General features: G+C 44.1%; 1 protein-coding gene across 1 annotated transcript; it reads right to left on the bottom strand.

Annotated features, from left to right (window-relative positions):
* Positions 1-37: 37 nt before the first annotated feature.
* Positions 38-17615, bottom strand: TMEM35A (transmembrane protein 35A). Its single transcript, XM_004064507.3, has 2 exons — positions 17303-17615; positions 38-1819 (listed from the first exon to the last, which is right to left on the bottom strand). The coding sequence occupies exons 1-2, from the start codon at positions 17420-17422 to the stop codon at positions 1436-1438; spliced, it is 504 nt and encodes a 167-aa protein (XP_004064555.1). The 5' UTR covers positions 17423-17615; the 3' UTR covers positions 38-1435.
* Between the last annotated feature and the right edge of the window lie 957 nt (positions 17616-18572).

Genomic DNA, 18572 nt, shown 5'->3' with positions numbered 1-18572 from the left:
TCCTTACTTTCCAGATTTTCAGTATTTGTCCACACAGTTTCCTCCAAATTTCAAAAAGTTTTATTTTGAAAGAATGAGAGAAATAAAACAGAGAGGTATCAATTACCAAGAACAATTACACTGAAGAAAACACAATAATAAGTATTCTTCCCACACACACCCCCCCATTTCCCCATCCCTGGCACAATAATATTAAAACCACCAAAGCACACCTAACAAGGAAAAACAACAGTACGTAATGAAAAAAGCAAATGTCCATACTGCTCAGTCCAACTAACCCTTATGAAATGTCCTTCCCCCAGCTAAACCCCACCCACTGGAATGATAAAGAGATGTAGAGATAACCCTAGGGGAGACTTGGAACTCTGCTTATACTAGCAAAGCTCAGTGAAGAATCAGTAAGAGTAGTGAATCTGTTTGGCAATGAAACACTGGATATAGCTTCTTTTTCAAATTTTGGATGATTGCAGAGAACAGGTAGAGTTTGAGGCTCACAGACTTCTAACAGGACTGATCCCTGTTCCCTCAACCCTAACAGTGGAGCAGCTGCCAAATCCTGGTTGGCTGCTGAGAATAGTGGAAGTGAGGCAACTTTGGGCTTAAGACAATCTGAAAAAGATGTCTGGAAACAAGTTTACTGCTTCAGTTTCAAACTGTGAGTAAAGGGTTTTAATAGGTGGGGCTTGGACAAAGGCAAGGTGAAACTTCCTATATTATCACTTGAAGAATTAAACTATCAATTTGACTGCATGCATCCCTTGTTTTAATTAAATTCAATATGGACTATTTAAAATGTAAACAACTGTTGGACTAGAGCCTAATTAATTTCATATATAACTTAGTGTCCGAAATAGAATGTTTTTTTTTTCTCCTAAAGTAGTAAGTTTAAGTTTTTAGCATCTGTGGAGAGATTCCCGGCCATGAGACTACATGACTTGTTTCATATCAGGATTCTCTTTATAGGAAATTTGTTTTATTCTGCCTTTGCTGGAATCAATCTATAAAGGGAAGGATGCCTGTGCAGGATTAGCTCAAGATCAGAGCCTTCTCTGTTTGTGTGTGCGTGTGCACGCGCACACACACACACGCACACACACACAGAGAGAGTAGTTAAATACATTTTCCCACACACAATCTCACAGTCACATGCTTGTTGGAGTCCATCTCACAATTACACTTCAATAGTAGCCGTATACATGTACATGCAGCAAGATGTGAGAGTTGCCCCAGAGTGATTAAAGGTGGCGCACAAATGTCAATGTGGGGAAGTCATTTTAGCATATAGATGTACACAAGCCAATAGGGTCATTAACTTGCAGATTACATTTTTCACTTTCCCCAAGATAAATAAATCAAATGAAAAACACACACTGACATCTTCCTGGTGTCATGGACGCAACTGCCTGGAAGGTCCACTCTTTGCACTTCCACTTTTCTATGACACCTTCACTTTGCCCTGAGGGGCCTTCTCATATAAGGAGGGTTGCTCCTCAGCATTCCCTGGCAAAGGCTTCTTCTCAGAAGACCGGTCTTCAGGCTTGCGAGCAATCAGCAGGCGGCAGGTGAGGAGGATTCCAAACACCAGAGCATGGGCGTAGCGTTTGAGAGGATCACCGACCAGTTGGTGGAAGAAGAGCACAGCCAACACCAGCAACAGTAGGAAGAAGTTGGCCACATCTTTGGGACGCCCAGGCACAAGGGTCATGACGATGCCACAGGCCACTTCAAGGGCACCAATGCTTTTTCGGAGGAGAATGGAATTGATCCCCATTTTCTTCAGCAGAGGGAGGGCTCGAACATAGCTCTTGTAAGCACGTTTCTAGAGTGAGAATATTGTAAGGAAATTACTGCATTAACCATGATTTTAACATTAGAATGAAGAAAACACAAGCAGAGTCCTCCTTCCCTCCCTCCATTCCCCTTTCACACCAGCCACTGGTGTCCCATTATATATAATTTTTCTTATCTTAATTATATGTAATTAAACTAAGAGGCCAGGCACAGTGGCTCACACCTGTAATCTCAGCACTTTGGGAGGCCGAGGTGGGCAGACCACCTGAGGCCGGGAATTGGAGACAGCTTGGCCAACATGGTGAAACCCCATCTCTACTAAAAATACAAAAATTAGCCAGGAGTGGTGGCGGGCACCTGTAATCCCAGCTACTTGGGAGTCTGAGGCACAAGAATGGTTTGAACTCGGGAGATGGAGATTGCAGTGAGCTGAGATTGCACCACTGCACTCCAGCCTGGGCGACAGAGTGAGACTCCATCAAAAAATAAAAAAAATTCCAAACACAAGCAACCTGCTGGAATCCCTGTGATTTAAACCTTAGTAGCATCTTTGCTATGGTCTGAATGTTTGTGTCCCCAACAAAAACCATATGTTGAAATCATAACCCCCAAGATGATGGTATTAGTAGGTGGGGCTTTGGGAAATGATTATGTCCATGAGGGTGGAGTGTTCCTAAATGAGATTAATTCCTTTATAACAGAGGCCTCAGAGAGCTGACTTGCCCCTTCTGCCATGTGAGGACACAGTTAGAAGGCACCATCTGTGAAGAGAAAGTGGGCCCTCAATAGACACCAAACTGCTCCCACCTTGATCTTGGACTTCTCAGCCTACAGAACTGTGAGAAATAAATTTCTGTTGTTTGTAAGCTACCCAGTTTATGCTATTTTATTATACCAGTCTGAATGGACTAAGACAAGCACCAAAGGTAATAAGGCAAATAATTTGATTTTATAGTTTAAAAACATTTATGATTATAAATCATAAATAGCATTAATACTTTTTTTTAGCCGGGCGCAGTGGCTCACGCCTGTAATCCCAGCATTTTGGGAGGCCGAGGCGGGCAGATCACCTGAGGTCAGGAGGTCTAGAACAGCCTGGCCAACATGGTGAAACCCCATCTCTACTAAAAATACAAAAATTAGCCGGGTGTGGTGGGGCATGCCTGTAATCCCAGCTACTCGGGAGGCTGAGGCAGGAGAATCACTTGAACCCAGGAGGCAGAAGTTGCAGTGAGCCAAGATCGTGCCACTGCGCTCCAGCCTGGGCGACAGAGCAAGACTCCATCTCAAAAATAAATAAATAAATAAATAAATAAATAAATAAATAAAAAGAAATTTTTAAAAATTCACTAGGCCCATAAAAACTGGTACATGTTAGCCACATCCATATTTTCTAGTGCCTGCTTTGTCAAAACCCAGATGCATATGAATACCAAGCAAAATGAAACAAGGTAAGGCACAGTATGGTAAAGATTCACTAATTTGAACTTCCCTAAATTGGAATCTGTTATATTTCAGAAAAGAGCGAAGCTGGAGTTTATATTTGTAGAATCTATAAAAATGAAAGTGTTTGCTGAGAAAATAGAAAAATAAAAATGTATGCAAATGTCAGCCCTTTATATATCTTTAAAATATAGTAAGACAAAATCATTCTCATTTCATTGAGATAAATCCCCAAACCTTTATAAGAAGCTACTTTGGCTAGCTTCATTCCTTAAATTTTATTTTATTTTATTTATTTATTTTTATTCTTTTGAGACAGAGTCTCACTCTGTCGCCCAGGCTGGAGTGCAGTGGTGGAATTTTGGCTCACTGCAACCTCCGCCTCCCAGGTTCAAGTGATTCTCCGGCCTCAGCCTCCCGCATAGCTACCATGCACTACCACACCTGGCTGATTTTTTTTTTTTTTTTGTATTTTTAGTAGAGATGGGGTTTCGCCATGTTGGCCAGGCTGGTCTCGAACTCCTGACCTCAGGTGATCTGCCCACCTTGGCCTCCCAAAGTGCTGGAATTACAGGTGTGAGCCATTGCGCCCAGCCTCATTCCTTAATTTTGATTCAAGAAATATTTATTGTACACCTATTATGGGTTTTGCATCAATGATACAGAGATAAATTAGACAGGGTCATGAAGCTTTCAGACTAGTAGGGGGAAACAGATATGTAAACAACATAAAGCAGCACAGTTAGTGGTACATAAATAGAGATCTATATAAGATCACAAAGTAACAGAATTATATTGATCTTAGAGTTACAGATCATTCATATTTTTCACTATCCATTTTGGCCTGTTCCTCATTTTGGAGTAAATTGATGAGATTTTATCAAGTGTCTTATTGGGTTGGTCCACTGCTTTGTTTTCTTTTAGTATCCATTCATTCATTCAATGTTTATTTTCTCTTTTTTCTTTCTTTTTTTTTTTTTTTGCTTTCCAGGAGGTGCTCTCATCTGAGTTCAATATTTATTAAGTGCCTCCTTGTGCTAGGCACTGTACTGGACACTCTGGATATAAGTGTCAGTTATTCAAAGGTCCTGTCTTCCTGAAGCTTGAAGTTTATAAGGGGAAGAGCGGATATGTAAATACATAAGTGCAATAAAGTGTTATAAGTGCTGGATACAATTATGTAGCAGGAACAGTATAGGCACACCAGAGGGAGTGGTCAAATCTCCCTAGATGGTGACAGAAAATTTGGAGTGGAATCTTAAAAGTAGGTGGTGAGGCACTCCAGCCTGAAACTCCATCTCAAAAAAAAAGTAGAGCAGGTGTTTGCAAGATAAAAAAGGAAATGGCACTGCAGGCAGAGGAAGCTGGATGAGCAAAGACCCTGACACACCAAATATGGCCAAATACCACTTCAGTTCAGCATAGGGTGATAGAGGGAAGGGAAGGAGGTGAGACATGAAATAGGAGAGATAAATATGAATTAGATCATGGAGAACAGCATCTGTTCTGCTGTGGAGCTGGACTTTGTCTTATAAGCCAGGAGGAACTTTTAAAGAAATTCCCTCTGGAAATAGGCCAGGCATGGTGGCTCACGCCTGTAATCCCAACACTTTGGGAGGCCAAGGCAGGAGGATCGATTGAGCCCAGGAGTGCAAACCAGCCTGGACAAGATAGTGAGACCCTGTCTCTACAAAAAGTTTTTAAAAAATTAGCTGGGCGTGGCGGTGTGTGCCTGTAGTCCCAGCTATTTGGGAGGCTGAGATAGCAGGATTGCCTGAGCCCAGGAGTTCAAGGCTTCAGTGAGCTGTGATCGTGCCAACGTACTGCAGCCTGGGCGGCAGACCAAGACCCTGTCTGGAAAAAAAAAAAAAAAAAAAAAAAGAGAGAGAGAAAAGATGGTCCCTCTAGAAATAGTGTGGAGGATGAATTGAGGGAAATATGCCTGGAAACAAAGAGATCAGGTAAGAGATGTGGACTAGCATAATGACAGTGAGGACACGGGAAGGGGACAGAGTAGAGGAATGCTTTGAAAGCAAAATCTGGCCGGTTGCAGTGTCTCACGCCTGTAATCCCAGCACTTTGGGAGGCCGAGGCGGGTGGATCGCCTGAGGTCAGGAGTTCGAGACCAGTCTGGCCAACATGATGAAACCCCGTCTCTACTAAAAATACAAAAAAAATTACCCAGGTGTGGTGGCACACGCCTATAAGTCCCAGCTACTCTGGAGGCTGAGGCAGGAGAATTGCTTGAACCCAGGAGGCAGAGGTTGCAGTGACCCGAGATCACGCCATTGCACTCCAGCCTGGGCAACAGAACAAGACTCCGTCTCAAAAAAAAAAAAAAAAAGTTCTACAGAACTTGGTGTCTCATTGGATGTGGGCACTGAGGGAAAGGGAAGAGTCAAGAATGATTCTCAGGTCTCTGGCTTGGGTGCTGGAGAGATAGATAGGTGTTACTATTCTCTAAGTATGGGTATGTATCAGATAATCAGGAGGAACAGAATGCGGGGGTCAGGGATCAGGAAAGAATGAGGAACTCAATTTGGGGGTTTTGAGTTGAAGTACCTCTAAGGCATCCAAGTGTAGATGACTGGTAAGGCAGCTCAGTAAGAGAAGTCTGGACTAAAGATAGAGAATGGATAGTCATTAGTATGCCCAGGGAGGGTATATACAATGGGAAAAAAAATGCATGACAGACATTTAAAAAATGGAAAGAGAGGCCGGGCGTGATGGCACAAACCTGTAATCCCAGCAGTTTGGGAGGCCGAGGCGGGCAGATCACTTGAGGCCAGGAGTTCGAGACCAGCCTGGCCAATATGGCGAAACCCTGTCTCTACTACAAAAAAAAAAAAATACAAAAATTAGCCGGGCGTGGTGGCACGCACCTGTAATCCCAGCTACCTGGGAGGCTGAGGCACGAGAATCACTTGAGCCCAGGAGGCAGAGGTTTCAGTGAGTCAAGATGGCACCGGCCTGGGCAACAGAGCAAGACTCTGTCTCAAAAAAAAAGAAAGAAATGGAAAGACAGAGTCCACAAAGCAGATAGAAGAAAGTATGGTTAGAAAAGCAGGAGGAAAACCAGGAGAGACCAGGTCATGGACACCAAGATAAGTTTTAAGAAGAGGATAGTCAAAAGTGCCAAATGCTAGACAAGTGTAAGAATGAGGCAGAGAGCCAACTTGACCTCTCAGAAGCATCTGGCACTTAAAATAGTGTTCACACACTCTAGATTTGGAACAAATATTAACAAGGGAATGCACCTTTACTTAATGGATTAATTATCATGAGTGGCCCAAGATAAATGCCTATGAGGACTCTTAAAAGACTAATGGTTTAGAAAAAAGCATGGTTTGGATGCAAACAGACTTAGCGTCAAATTCCAGCTCTGCCACTTTCTAGCCTTTTTTTTTTTCTTTGATATGGACTGTCATTCTGTCACTGAGGCTGGAGTGCAGTGGTGGGATCAGAGCTCACTGCGGCCTCTACCTCTGGGGCTCAAAAGCAATTCTCCCACCTTGCCTCAGCCTCCTAAGTTGCTGGGACTACAGGGTATGCACCATCATGCCCGGCTAAATTTTTTTTTTAGAGACAGCCCCTGGCTATGTGGCCTGCCTTAACTTTCCAAAGTGCTCCTGCCGCTTTCTAGTTGGGTGTCTCTGAGCAAATTATTTGAAAGGTCCTGAACAAGCCTGGACTAAGGTAAAGTCAGCAAGGCTACTTACCTTGGGTGGAAAATTTAAGAGGGCACCAAAAACACTCACTGATTAGGTAAATAATATCCATGATGAACAAGATATGAAACTTTTAAATAAAGGTAGGCTCTGACGCTACACTTGCACGACCCTGCTTCACTCACTTCTCCCTAAACCTGCCTTGTCAGAGACTGTCCTTATTTAAAATTCCACCTCACCATAGTTCCTACCCTATTCCTGAGCCTATATGGAAATACAAAGTGTTAGTCATTCTTCCTCTCTCTTCCCATCTTAGATTAAATCAAGGATTTTTCATAGAGAAATTAGGAGAGAGGTTGACCAGTAGGCAGAGTAAAACCTTGGGCTGAAAGGGGCCAGACCCATGTGGGGCAGAGCTGAGCTGAGGTTTAGGGTACCTGGTGGTGGTGAGAAGCCCACCCCTTTCCTCTCATTAACCTAAATACATGCCACTTGCCTTATCCTTCTCCGTTTGCATCCTGGTGATGGTAGCAGGGGGACATTACGGGGAAAAAATGTAGACCCCAGAGGCTTCCATAACACTTTTTTTTTTGAGGCAGAGTCCCACTCTGTCACCCACACTGGAGTGCAGTGGCTCGGCTCACTGCAAATTATGCTTCCCTAGCTCAAGCGATTCTCCTGCCTCAGCCTCCCGAGTAGCTGTGTTTACAGGCATGCACCCCACATCCAGCTAATTTTTGTATTTTTAGTAGAGACTGGTTTTCACCATGTTGGCCAGGCTCTTCTCGAACTCCTGACTTCAGGTGATCCACCTGCCTCGGTCTCCCAAAGTGTTAGGATTACAGGCGTCAGCCACCACGCCCGGCCTCTTAACACTTCTGAGGGTCTCGCTGTCACCCAGGCGGGAGTACAGCAGCACCATCAGGGCTCACTGCAGCCTCGACCTCCCAGGCTCAAGTGATCCTCCCGCCTCAGCCTCCCGAGTTAGCTGGGCCTACAGGCTTGTGCCACCATGCCTGGCTAATCTCTTTTAAATTTTTTTGTAGAGACTGGGTCTCACTATGTTGCCTAGGCCTGTCTCAAACTCCTGGGCTCAAGTGATCCTCCTGCCTCAGCCTCCCAAAGTGTTGGGATTACAGGCGTGAGCCACCACGCTTGGCCAGTAAGGGCCATTTCTAATTAGCAACACAAAAGTTCTCAAGAGGCAATTCCTAAATCCTAACTGTAAACTTCTGATGTGATAAACACAAAAGACAGGATGAGTTGGGTTTTTTTTTTTGTTTTTTGTTTTTTGTTTTTTTTGAGATGGAATCTGGCTCTGTCACCCAGGCTGGAGTGCAGTGGCATGATCTCAGCTCACTGCAACCTCTGTCTCCTGGATTCAAGTGATTCTTCTACCTCAGCCTCCCAAGTAGCTGTGACTATAGGTGCGCACCACCATGCCTGGCTAATTTTTGTATTTTTATTTTTATTTTATTTATTTATTTTGAGATGGAGTCTCACTCTGTTGCCCAGGCTGGAGTGCAGTGGCATGATCTCGGCTCACCACAACCTCCGCCTCCCAGGTTCAAGTGATTCTCCTGCCTCAGCCTCCTGAGTAGCTGGGACTACAGGCGCTTGCCACCATGCCCGGCTAATTTTTTGTGTTTTTAGTAGAGACACTTCACTACATTTCACTATGTTGGCCAGGCTCGTCTCGAACTCCTGACCTTGTGATGTGCCCGGCCCAGGATGAGTTTCTTATAGTCAGTTAGGAGCCAAGACTTCCAGATGCTGGCTGAATGGCTTCTGGAAACACTTCTTTTTTGACTAGGGCTTAACCACCCGTTATTCAGGTACAAACTCTTATCTATACTATAGTGCAATCTGTAGCCTGGGGCCAAACTCCATGTTTTAAATCAAGTTCCTATAACTTCAGTAATCTTTTTTCTCTCCATTTAGTAGAACGGCATATTACTTTTTTAGTTTAGCTAACCTCTTAAACTGCAGCTGTGTATATTTTTATGCCGCTGTTGCTTCTTTTTTTCCTCTGTTTCTCAAGCGGAAACTGCATGTGGATACACCATTTAATCAAATCTTTCATTGAAAACTGAGTAGGTACAGACAGGATTTATTTTCTAGGACTCCAAAGAGGGAATGTTTAGTTTATTGGAGATGGGACTAAGCTTGGATGGGTCTTGACATTATAGGAAGCCATCAATCTTCTCCTGTGGAGTAGAATAGCGACATCAAAAGAATCCTATTGGCCGGGCGCAGTGGCTCACGCCTGTCATCCCAGCACTTTGGGAGGCTGAGGCGGGTGGATCACCTGAGGTTGGGAGTTCGAGACCAGCCTGACAAACATGAGGAAACCCCATTTCTACTAAAAATACAACATTAGCCGGGTGTAGTGGCACATGCCTGTAATCCCAGCTACTCGGGAGGCTGAGGCAGGAGAATTGCTTGAACCCGGGAGGCAGAGGTCGCAGTGAGCCGAGGCCACACCATGGCACTCTAGCCTGTGCAAAAAGAGCGAAACCCCTTCTCAAAAAAAAAAAAAAAAAAAAAAAGAATCCTATTATTGCTAACCCCCTCATTATGCTTGGTCCAGGCCACCTCAAGTTAAACAATAGAAGGGTCACATGTCTTCAGTCTATAGTAACTAGGTCTCTAAAGACTTTAATTGTATGGATAGTAAGAATAAAGAGAGTTGACAGATTCACTTTCTTAAAAGGCTCTTGCAATTCACTTTGTTAGGTCTGTGTTCTTTCCATTGCAATAACCCAGGCTCTGAAACCATAGTTTCCGTATAGGGGGAAGAAAAACAGGAAAAAGATGGGTTTAGTTAAATGTCTCAAACCCCTGCAATCAAAGGCAATCATCTAGCAATATCCTTGGACTGGGATTCTTAAGCTGAATTCCAATTTTAGTTTTGCCACTAAATTGCTTGGAGAAAATTACTAAGTATTTTATTACCTCAGTTTCCCCTCAGATTCAATAAATCAGATGAGCATTTTGGAGATTTAGGTAAATAATCAAAGTGTCATAGCATCAGCTGAGGGCAACACACACACATTTGATCATTAATGAACCACACAATTAGGCCGGGTGCAGTGGCTCACGCCTATAACCCCAGCACTTTGGGAGGCCAAGATGGGTGGATCACTTGAGGTCAGGAGTTCGAGACCAGCCCGGCCAACATGGCAAAACCTCATCTCTACTAAAAATACAAAAATTAGCCAAGCGTGGTGGCACACGTCTGTAGTTCCAACTACTTGGGAGGCTGAGGCAGGAGAATCACCTGAACCTGGGAGGCAGAGGTTGCGGTGAGCCGAGACCATGCCACTTCACTCCAGCCTGAGTGATAGAGCCAGACGCTGTCTCAAAAACAAAAACAAAAACCCACACAATTAGAAATCCATATTTTTGTAAGCCACAGTAATTATTTTAATAACAAAATCATTGATGAATCAAGCAGATCCATTCTTGTGGTATGAGGACATTATGATTCAGACATGAGTCAAAAGCATATGGAGCCTTTTATTTTTTGTTATTTTTTAATTTTATTTATTTTTATTTTTATTTTTGAGACAGAGTCTCGCTCTGTTGCCAGGCTGGAGTGCAGTGGCGCGATCTTGGCTCACTGCAACCTCTACCTCCTGGGTTCAAGCAATTCTCCAGCCTCAGCCTCCTGAGTAGCTGGGATTACAGGTGTGTGCCACCATGCCCAGCTATTTTTTTTTTTTTTTTGTATTTTTAGTAGAGACAGGGTTTCACCATGTTGTCCAGGATGGTCTTGATCTCTTGACCTCGTGATCCGCCCGCCTCAGCCTCCCAAAGTGCTGGGATTACAGGTGTGAGCCAATGCGCCCAGCCTATGGAGCCTTTTAATTTTTTTAATTTATTATTATTTTCTTTTTTTGAGATGGATTCTTACTCTGTCGCCCAGGCTAGAGTGCAGCTGCACGATCTCGGCTCACTGCAGCCTCCACCTCCCGGGTTCAAGCAATTCTCCTGCCTCAGCCTCCCAAACAGCTGAGACTACAGACGCCCACTGACGCACCCAACTAATTTTTGTGTTTTTGGTAGAGACGGGGTTTCACCATGTTGGCCAGGCTGGTCTAGAACTCCTGGCCTCAGGTGATCAGCCCAGCTTGGCTTCCCAAAGTGCTGGGATTACAGGCGTGAGCGACCGCGCCCAGCCAGAGCCTTTCTTTAGTCATACCTTTTTTTTCCTTTTTGTCATTTATTCTTCACCACACAGCAGGATCCATGATCTCATATTAATGATATTATATTTGAACAGCTCAAAACTGTCAAATAATATTAATCTTTGATTACAATTAATAACCAGCCCAAGCCAGCTAACAGGACAAAATACAAAATGAGAACACAGGGCAAATAGTGTCCACTTCAGTTCACTCATGCCAATTAGGTAAAAGGAAAAGATAAATTGGCTAATATACTGTAGAATTCCATTTATATAAAATTCAAAATCAGGTACAATTGACTTATGTTGTTAGAAGTCAGGATAGTAATTACCCTTGATGGGGGTAGCAACTGGAAGGGGCCATGAGGAAGGTTTCTGGGGTGCTGGTCATGTGGGGTTTTTTTTTGTTTTTTTCTTTTTGTTTTGTGTTGTTTGTTTGTTTGTTTTTTGAGATGGAGTCTAACTCTGTCGTCCAGGCTGTAGTGCAGTAGTGCAATCTTGGCTCACTGCAACCTCTGCCTCCTGGGTTCAAGCAATTCTCCTGCTTCAGCCTCCCAAGTAGCTGGGATTACAGGTACCCACCACTAAGCCCAGCTAATTTTTGTATTTTTAGTAGAAACGGGGTTTTGCCATGTCGCCCAGGCTGGTCTCGAACTCCTGACCTCAGGTGATCCACCCACCTTGGCCTCCCAAAGTGCTGGGATTACAGGCGTGAGCCACAGCACCTGGCAATGTGCTTTTTCTTAATATGAGTGCTGGGTTACATGGGAATGTTCTGAAAATTCCTTGAGCTGCATACTTATGCTATGTGCATGTTTCAGTATATATGTTATACTTCAATAAGATTTACAAGGAAAAAAAACTATATGAAAGCAGAAGAAAGCACTGATAAAAATATATTTTGGCAAAAAATCTCAGCCTGGTTGCTATCTTAAACCATAAAGCCTACATAAGTGCTGCAAAATGTACTGACTCATGTGTGATTTTTCTGAATCTCTGTAAGAAATAAAGCCCGTGTGAATCATAGATCATTGTTTAAATGTAATAAAAAGCCATTACATATTTAATTGCCAAATTGCCACATGAATGCTAAACACCTTCTTTTTTTTTTTTTCTTTGAGATGGAGTTTCCCTCTTGTTGCCCAGGCTGGAGTGCAATGGTGTGATCTCGGTTCAGCACAACCTCCGCCTCCCAAGTTCAAGTGATTCTCTTGCCTCAGCCACCAGAGTAGCTGGGATTACAGGCATGCGCCACCATGCCCGGCTAATTTTGTATTTTTAGTAGCGATGGGGCTTCTCCATGTTGGTCAGGCTGGTCTTGAACTCCCGACCTATTCTACTTTCCACTGTCATGTAATGCCCACCTAAAGAGGAAGCTGGCATGCTTGATCGTACCAGTCAAAGTGGACCCTTCCCAGATTGCATCTTAGGGCAGAAGACTGACTCCTACTGTCAGTCAAAGATCTGTCTGAAACAAACTCAGCTTTTGTCCATACTGAGAGGCTACAAGCTCCCCAACATAAACTCTAATATGTAGTTTAGCTTGTGATGGCAGGCTGTGTGAATTAAGCAAAGCTGCTTCACCTCTCAGGGTCTCGGTTTCCTCTCTGAAAATAAATGTACTGTACCACCTCAGAGAGCAGTCTAAACATCAGTAAATTACTATCTTATTACCTAGTTGGAAAGCAATTAATAGCAGTGATTGGAAGCTTAAAAGATTACCTATGGACATTAAATAAACTGCCCAAACATATTGGGAGTGTTTCCTCAGGATTACATAAACAGAAGGGCACTTAACTACACATAAACAAATAAATCAAATCAACAAACCTTTACTATGAGGGGGTGCAAAGAATCAGGGACTTGCCCAGTCATCCTCAGGACCAAAATCTCTTGGCTTTATTGTCACCAGGATTTTGGTGTTTTCTTACCTTTTCATATGTGGTCCCTGTGCTTACAGGATGAAGCCACTACTACAAAAAGCTGAACACCAGATTTAAAGCAAGCCAACTATTTATATGTTCCCAGTCACTGCACAGGAAACTGCGTCCCAGCACTTTTAAGGGCTGTCTCCCATTTTCAAGTGAACTAATAAAGGCATTTAGTCAAGGGAGTGGCCAGTCATGTTGAATTCACGTGGGATTTAGAGTACTCTATAATGATACTTGCTAAATCTGGAGGAGGTATGGGACAACACATGCCAAATGGGCTATTCAGAGATGCATCTGGAAGTTCTGCATGAGATCCACTGTACATTACACAGCGGCAAGTGTGGATTTTTCAATATTAATTGATTGCATAAAGGTCTGTCCACAAGGGCACATGAAAATAGCATCTTGTTCTTCTAAATGCTTCATTTCAGGCTGGGGGTGGTGGCTCACGCCTGTAATCCCAGCACTTTGGGAGGCTGAGATGGGTGGATCACCTGAGGTCAGGAGTTCGCAACCAGACTGACCAACACAGTGAAACCCCATCTCTACTAAAAATACAAAAATTAGGCAGGCATGGTGGCACGCACCTGTAATCCCAGCTACTCCAGAGGCTGAGGCAGGAGAATCGCTTGAACCCGGGAGGCAGAGGTTGCAGTGAGCCAAGATCATACCATTGCACTCCAGCCTGGGCAACAAGAGCAAAAGTCCATCTCATAAATATATATATATATATATATATATATATATATATATATATATATATATATAAATGCTTGATTTCAATCCCTTAAACTGGCTATTTAAATCAGTTAGGAAACCACTGCATAAAACAGAATTACTTATGATAATCACCTCGCCCAAAGCATTTCTCGAACACATACTATAGCAAACACTGTACCAGACACTTTTATACATAATCTCAGTTAATATTTACAGCCTTCTAAGGTAGGCACTCCTTCCCCCAACCCCCCGCCCTTAGGGTGGTCTGTTTCTTAAGTGGTAGGCATTCTTATCCCCATTTTAAGAATAAAGAAACGGAGACACCAAGAGTAGCAGGACCTGAACCCAAGCCTGTGTGACTATAAAGCCTGCACTCTTTCCACTAATCCTTGCTGGCTTCTCCAGTAGAAACAGGAGAAAAGTTCATAGTCATTTGTTTGGTTTTTTAGCAATGATTCTCCCTGGAGAAGATAACACCTAAGAATTACACAAATGATTTTAAAACAAGAAAAAAAAATAGTTGGCAGAAAAGCAAAAAAAAAAAGAAAAAGAAAAAGAAAAAAGAAATCAAATCAAAAATCTAAATTTTAAAAATTGGTTCTGTAGTAAAACAAAATTGAAAATATGGATTGGGCAGTTAAACTGGTACAATAAAAGGAGGAAGACTGTGCCAGGTGTTCTCAAGAATCGGTTGTCAGTTCTGGCATCCATAAAAACCCAACAGTTTTAACCATTAATGATCCTTCTATTGGGAGTATTGAGTCATGGACTTGGTTTCTCATCTCTGCTCCAACAACAGCTTACCTTTCTGGCCTTGGATATGTCATTAAACTTGTTCTGCTTTAGTTTATCCATCAGTAAAATAAAAATAACGAATACACTAAATCTACCTCACAGACATGTTCTAAAGAACAAATAATCTTAAAACAACAACAGCAGCAACAACGCTTTGAGATCTTATAAGAAATGCCACTGCAGTCAATACATGACTAACCTCCTCGATGCAGAGGAATCCACTCCTTAATGGAAAACAAAAAATCCCAGATAATCATCCCAACTGATCTAGGGTTGGGGTTCTGAGAGACTCTGCCTCTGAGAGACAGGGGCTTCTTAGAGAGTCCCTCTAAGAGGCAAGAAATGGCTCCTGAACTGCATAATCAAGAGCCAAACAGAGAAATCTGAAGGGTGGTAACAAGCCAAGGCAATGCTACAATGACTCATTCATTCACCCATCCACTCCACAAATACATATTGAGCACCTTCTCTGTACTAGAACTGAATTTCCCTCCCTTTCCTATGGGAACGAGAATAAAGCTGGGCCAAGCCCAGGCACTATGCAGTAGGCTTTATGCCAGAGAGCAATCTCCAGTCTATGGCCCGATGCTCAATGCAGGAGAGGACCCTGGAAAAGGGCAGTCTGAAAATCCTCTTCAAACTATTGTGACGTCTACTTCTCAGTTAGATACAATCTTTCCATTCCCTCTAGATGCCCCTAGCACAGAAGTGCAGAAGTGTGCATACACACCCACACACAATGGTTCTATATTGCTGTGTTACACTATATCTATTTAAATATGTTCCTATGTATGATATGAAATCTTCATATTTGTTTCTTCTGCCTTTCATTAGGCTGCACTAGACAGCTCCATTTCTAGGAAGAAACATACTGTAAACCCATTTGTGGCTGGTCCTTCTTGTGAGCTCCTGCCAAGCTGGTAGGAAGCTTCCCGGTGACTCCATCTTAGTTGGATTGCCTGCAGAGCCTAACACTGTACTTAGGGTGCAGCTTGGGGGGGCCTCTGAAGCAGCTGACTAGGGTCTGGAGGGCAGGGTGTATACTGAAGAAAGGTAGTGTGTCCCTAAGGCTAGGGAAAGCTTACAAATACCTATGATGCACACACACAAATATATAAATATATGTACATATGAAAAGTAAAGCAAGAGCATGTTCATTTATTCATAATCTAACACCAAACTGCTACCACCAAGACAGAAATATAGTGGCATTTCCCCTCCACCCTGTCCCTCTGTCCCAACCTCTTCAAGCCATTTGGTGGCTTCTGCTACCCCACCCCGTCCCTCTTCTCCCAGTGCAGGCTGCCTCGGGTACTCATTTTGACCTGATTTCAATTCCATCTGGTCAAACATGCTGGGAGGAGGGGAAGGGAGAAGGAGAAGCATGTAAGGATTTGCCACTGGGGCTAGACCTAAACCCTTGTCACCCTCCTCAACCCTAGGGTGATCCTGCGGTGAGGAAGAAATGGAAAGCTCCAGCTTAAACCCTGAGACAGAAGCCAGAGCTGCCTGCAAACATTTTCTGAGCATCTATTAATATAATTTGCCAGTCTCCATCCATTTGCAGCTCACATTAAGGGGCCCTGGAAAGCTCTGCAGTGGGTTCAGGAGAGCTATGAATTCCTCGCAATGTGTGAGGCTGTTCCTCCCTGCCTCAGCCCTAAAAGGGCTTGCCTCTTTTCTCTTTCCCCTTCTGTTCCTCCCCTGAGCTCCTTTCTCTCTTGACCTTGAGAGCCCAATGATGTGCTCCCTCCCATTATTGGAAGTCTGGCAACGGCGACGAGAAGCAGGGTCCCTTCAGCTGGGGTGGGGAAAAGAAGAGGCAAAGTGACAGGGGAAGAAGGGACAGACCCGAAAGTGCTGGAAACATTCCCTGCCATCTCCTAGTACTCCACAGCATAAGAGCAAGTCCTCATCACGCCCAACTGGGGAAAGCAGCCCAGCCCCCAGGTTGCAGAGGAGATGTTTTGGCTAGTCACCTTCTGTGATTCCAACTCTGCAGAGGGGAAAACCTGCAGAGGGCCTGGCTCTGGTCATCCACAGAAGGCAAAGTGGGGATTACGGACTGTTTGCGGGAGAGAAAAAGCAGACTTTGCAGATTTTGTAGATTACCCCACACACAAAACAAAATAAAACAAAACATCTAACTCTCCCTTGAGAGAAGGGGAAGAAACAAGAGCTTAGTGACCTTTATTTGGGCCAAGAATGCTTTGTCTCAAGGATCCAGATACATACCCAGGTGGCTGGAGGAATACTATCAGCTGTCTGCCTGGGATGAGGAATACCAGTCAGCCCCTAAAAATTGCTTGTTTTAGTAGCCCATTTTTCCAGCTCTTTTCCTCTTTCCCTTTTGTTCTGCTCTAAAATAAATAAACTCTCCGCTTGCTAAACTCTTAGCTCACAGGGAGGGAATCAGACTTGTATACTGGTTGCCCGGACTTTGGGTGTGTGCTGGAAGGAGGGAAGGGCTCCTGCCAGTGACAGGTGCTACGCAGGTCTCAGCCTTCTGGTTTACTTGGGATGGGGGGTATTCGCTGCGCAACCCCTCCCCCAACTGGCATTCAGTGGCTCCAGAACAGCATAGCCCACAAAAGAAATCGCTCTTGCCCAGCTGCTCCTTCCGAGCTGCAAAGTTGTTGAGAACGGAGGGTCCAGGTGGGGATAGGGGCTAAGGGGGTGGGACCAGAAACCGAGAAGGAAAAAAGGGGAGAGGTCCTCGCAATCCCATGGGAGTGCGCTCCTCATCACCCGTTTGCTTCACTTACCATCTCACTGTAGGCATCCTTGCTGAGCCTGGGGGTCAACTTGATAGTCCCCATGAAAACAAAGAAGAGTCCCAGGGCCACTGAGAGGGCCACAATAGTTACGGTTCTGGGGGATGCCATGGGGTCGCCAAGGCAGGTCCCAACTAATCCTTCTGATTTGCGCACCCGCTCTGTCCAAGGCGCAGGCAGTTAGCACAGGGAGAGCCGGGGGGACGCTGCGGAGGCAGCAGGCAGCTAGAATGACAAAGGGAGAGGAGGGAGCTCGAGAGAAAAATTGAGAGATCGAGATTCAACCACTCTCACTACAACAATCGCTGGGTCCTAATGCCCTACGTGTGCTCACAGGCCAAAAGGACAGTCTCGAAGTTAAATGAAGCCCTAAAGGAAAGATGGAAACTTCAAATCTTAAATGGGGAGAAGGGAGGTTATGTATGAGTTCAGTCACCAAGTGACCCCAGGAATGAGGAATTAGGGAAGACAGGCTTTGCTGCCACCTTCCCACCGGGCTCACTTTTCATCTCCCCCTCCCACTTATCATCCTTCAGTTATTCACTCCTTTTTTCCATCTCTTCCTTTCTGTCCCCCTTTCCTTTCCCTAAATCAAAATATTAGTCCTCAGTTGTTTCTGAAGTTCGTAACACTCAAGGATAAAACTGCAAATTTGTCAGCCTTCAGTGCTGCCAAAGAAGGCTTCCTCTTTCTCTTGCTCAGAAATCTTTAATGACTCTCATAGCCAGTGGTTAACTCCAGTTTTAAATTTGGAATTCAAGGCCCTCCACATTTTGACCCCTGTCTCTCTTTGGAGATTTAGTTTTCAATGGCTCCCACTGCCACACGCCACCACTCATCTATCTACTCATGGCCTCACACAACCTACGCCTTACCACCTCCTCTACCTTTAACTCCCTATCTTTTGACCCCGCCCCCCACCATCACTCTTCATTAGCATTAAACCTTTCCTTTAATGTCACCTCCTCCATAAAGACTTTCCTGATCCATTGTCAGTTAGATATGATTTCTCCCTCCTCCAATTTTCTATAACAATAACCAATAATTGTCAACTGTTTACTAGATGCTAGACGCTGCCCTCTACTTGTATTAACTAATTTAATCTTTACAGCAACACTATGGACTAGGTATGAGTCCCCATGCTATGAATGGGCACATCGAGGGGCTGGGAAGGTAGGTAACTTGCCCAAGAGTATACAGCTAGTAAGTGGAGAGCCAGGCCTCAAACCTAGGCAGTCATTTCTAGAGCCCAGGCTCTTAA

The sequence above is a fragment of the Gorilla gorilla genome, chromosome X (assembly GCF_029281585.2).
Source record: "Gorilla gorilla gorilla isolate KB3781 chromosome X, NHGRI_mGorGor1-v2.1_pri, whole genome shotgun sequence".
Classification (NCBI taxonomy): domain Eukaryota; kingdom Metazoa; phylum Chordata; class Mammalia; order Primates; family Hominidae; genus Gorilla; species Gorilla gorilla.
The sequence above is the reverse complement of the archived record's forward strand: the minus strand, read 5'-3'. Positions and strand labels throughout refer to the sequence as shown.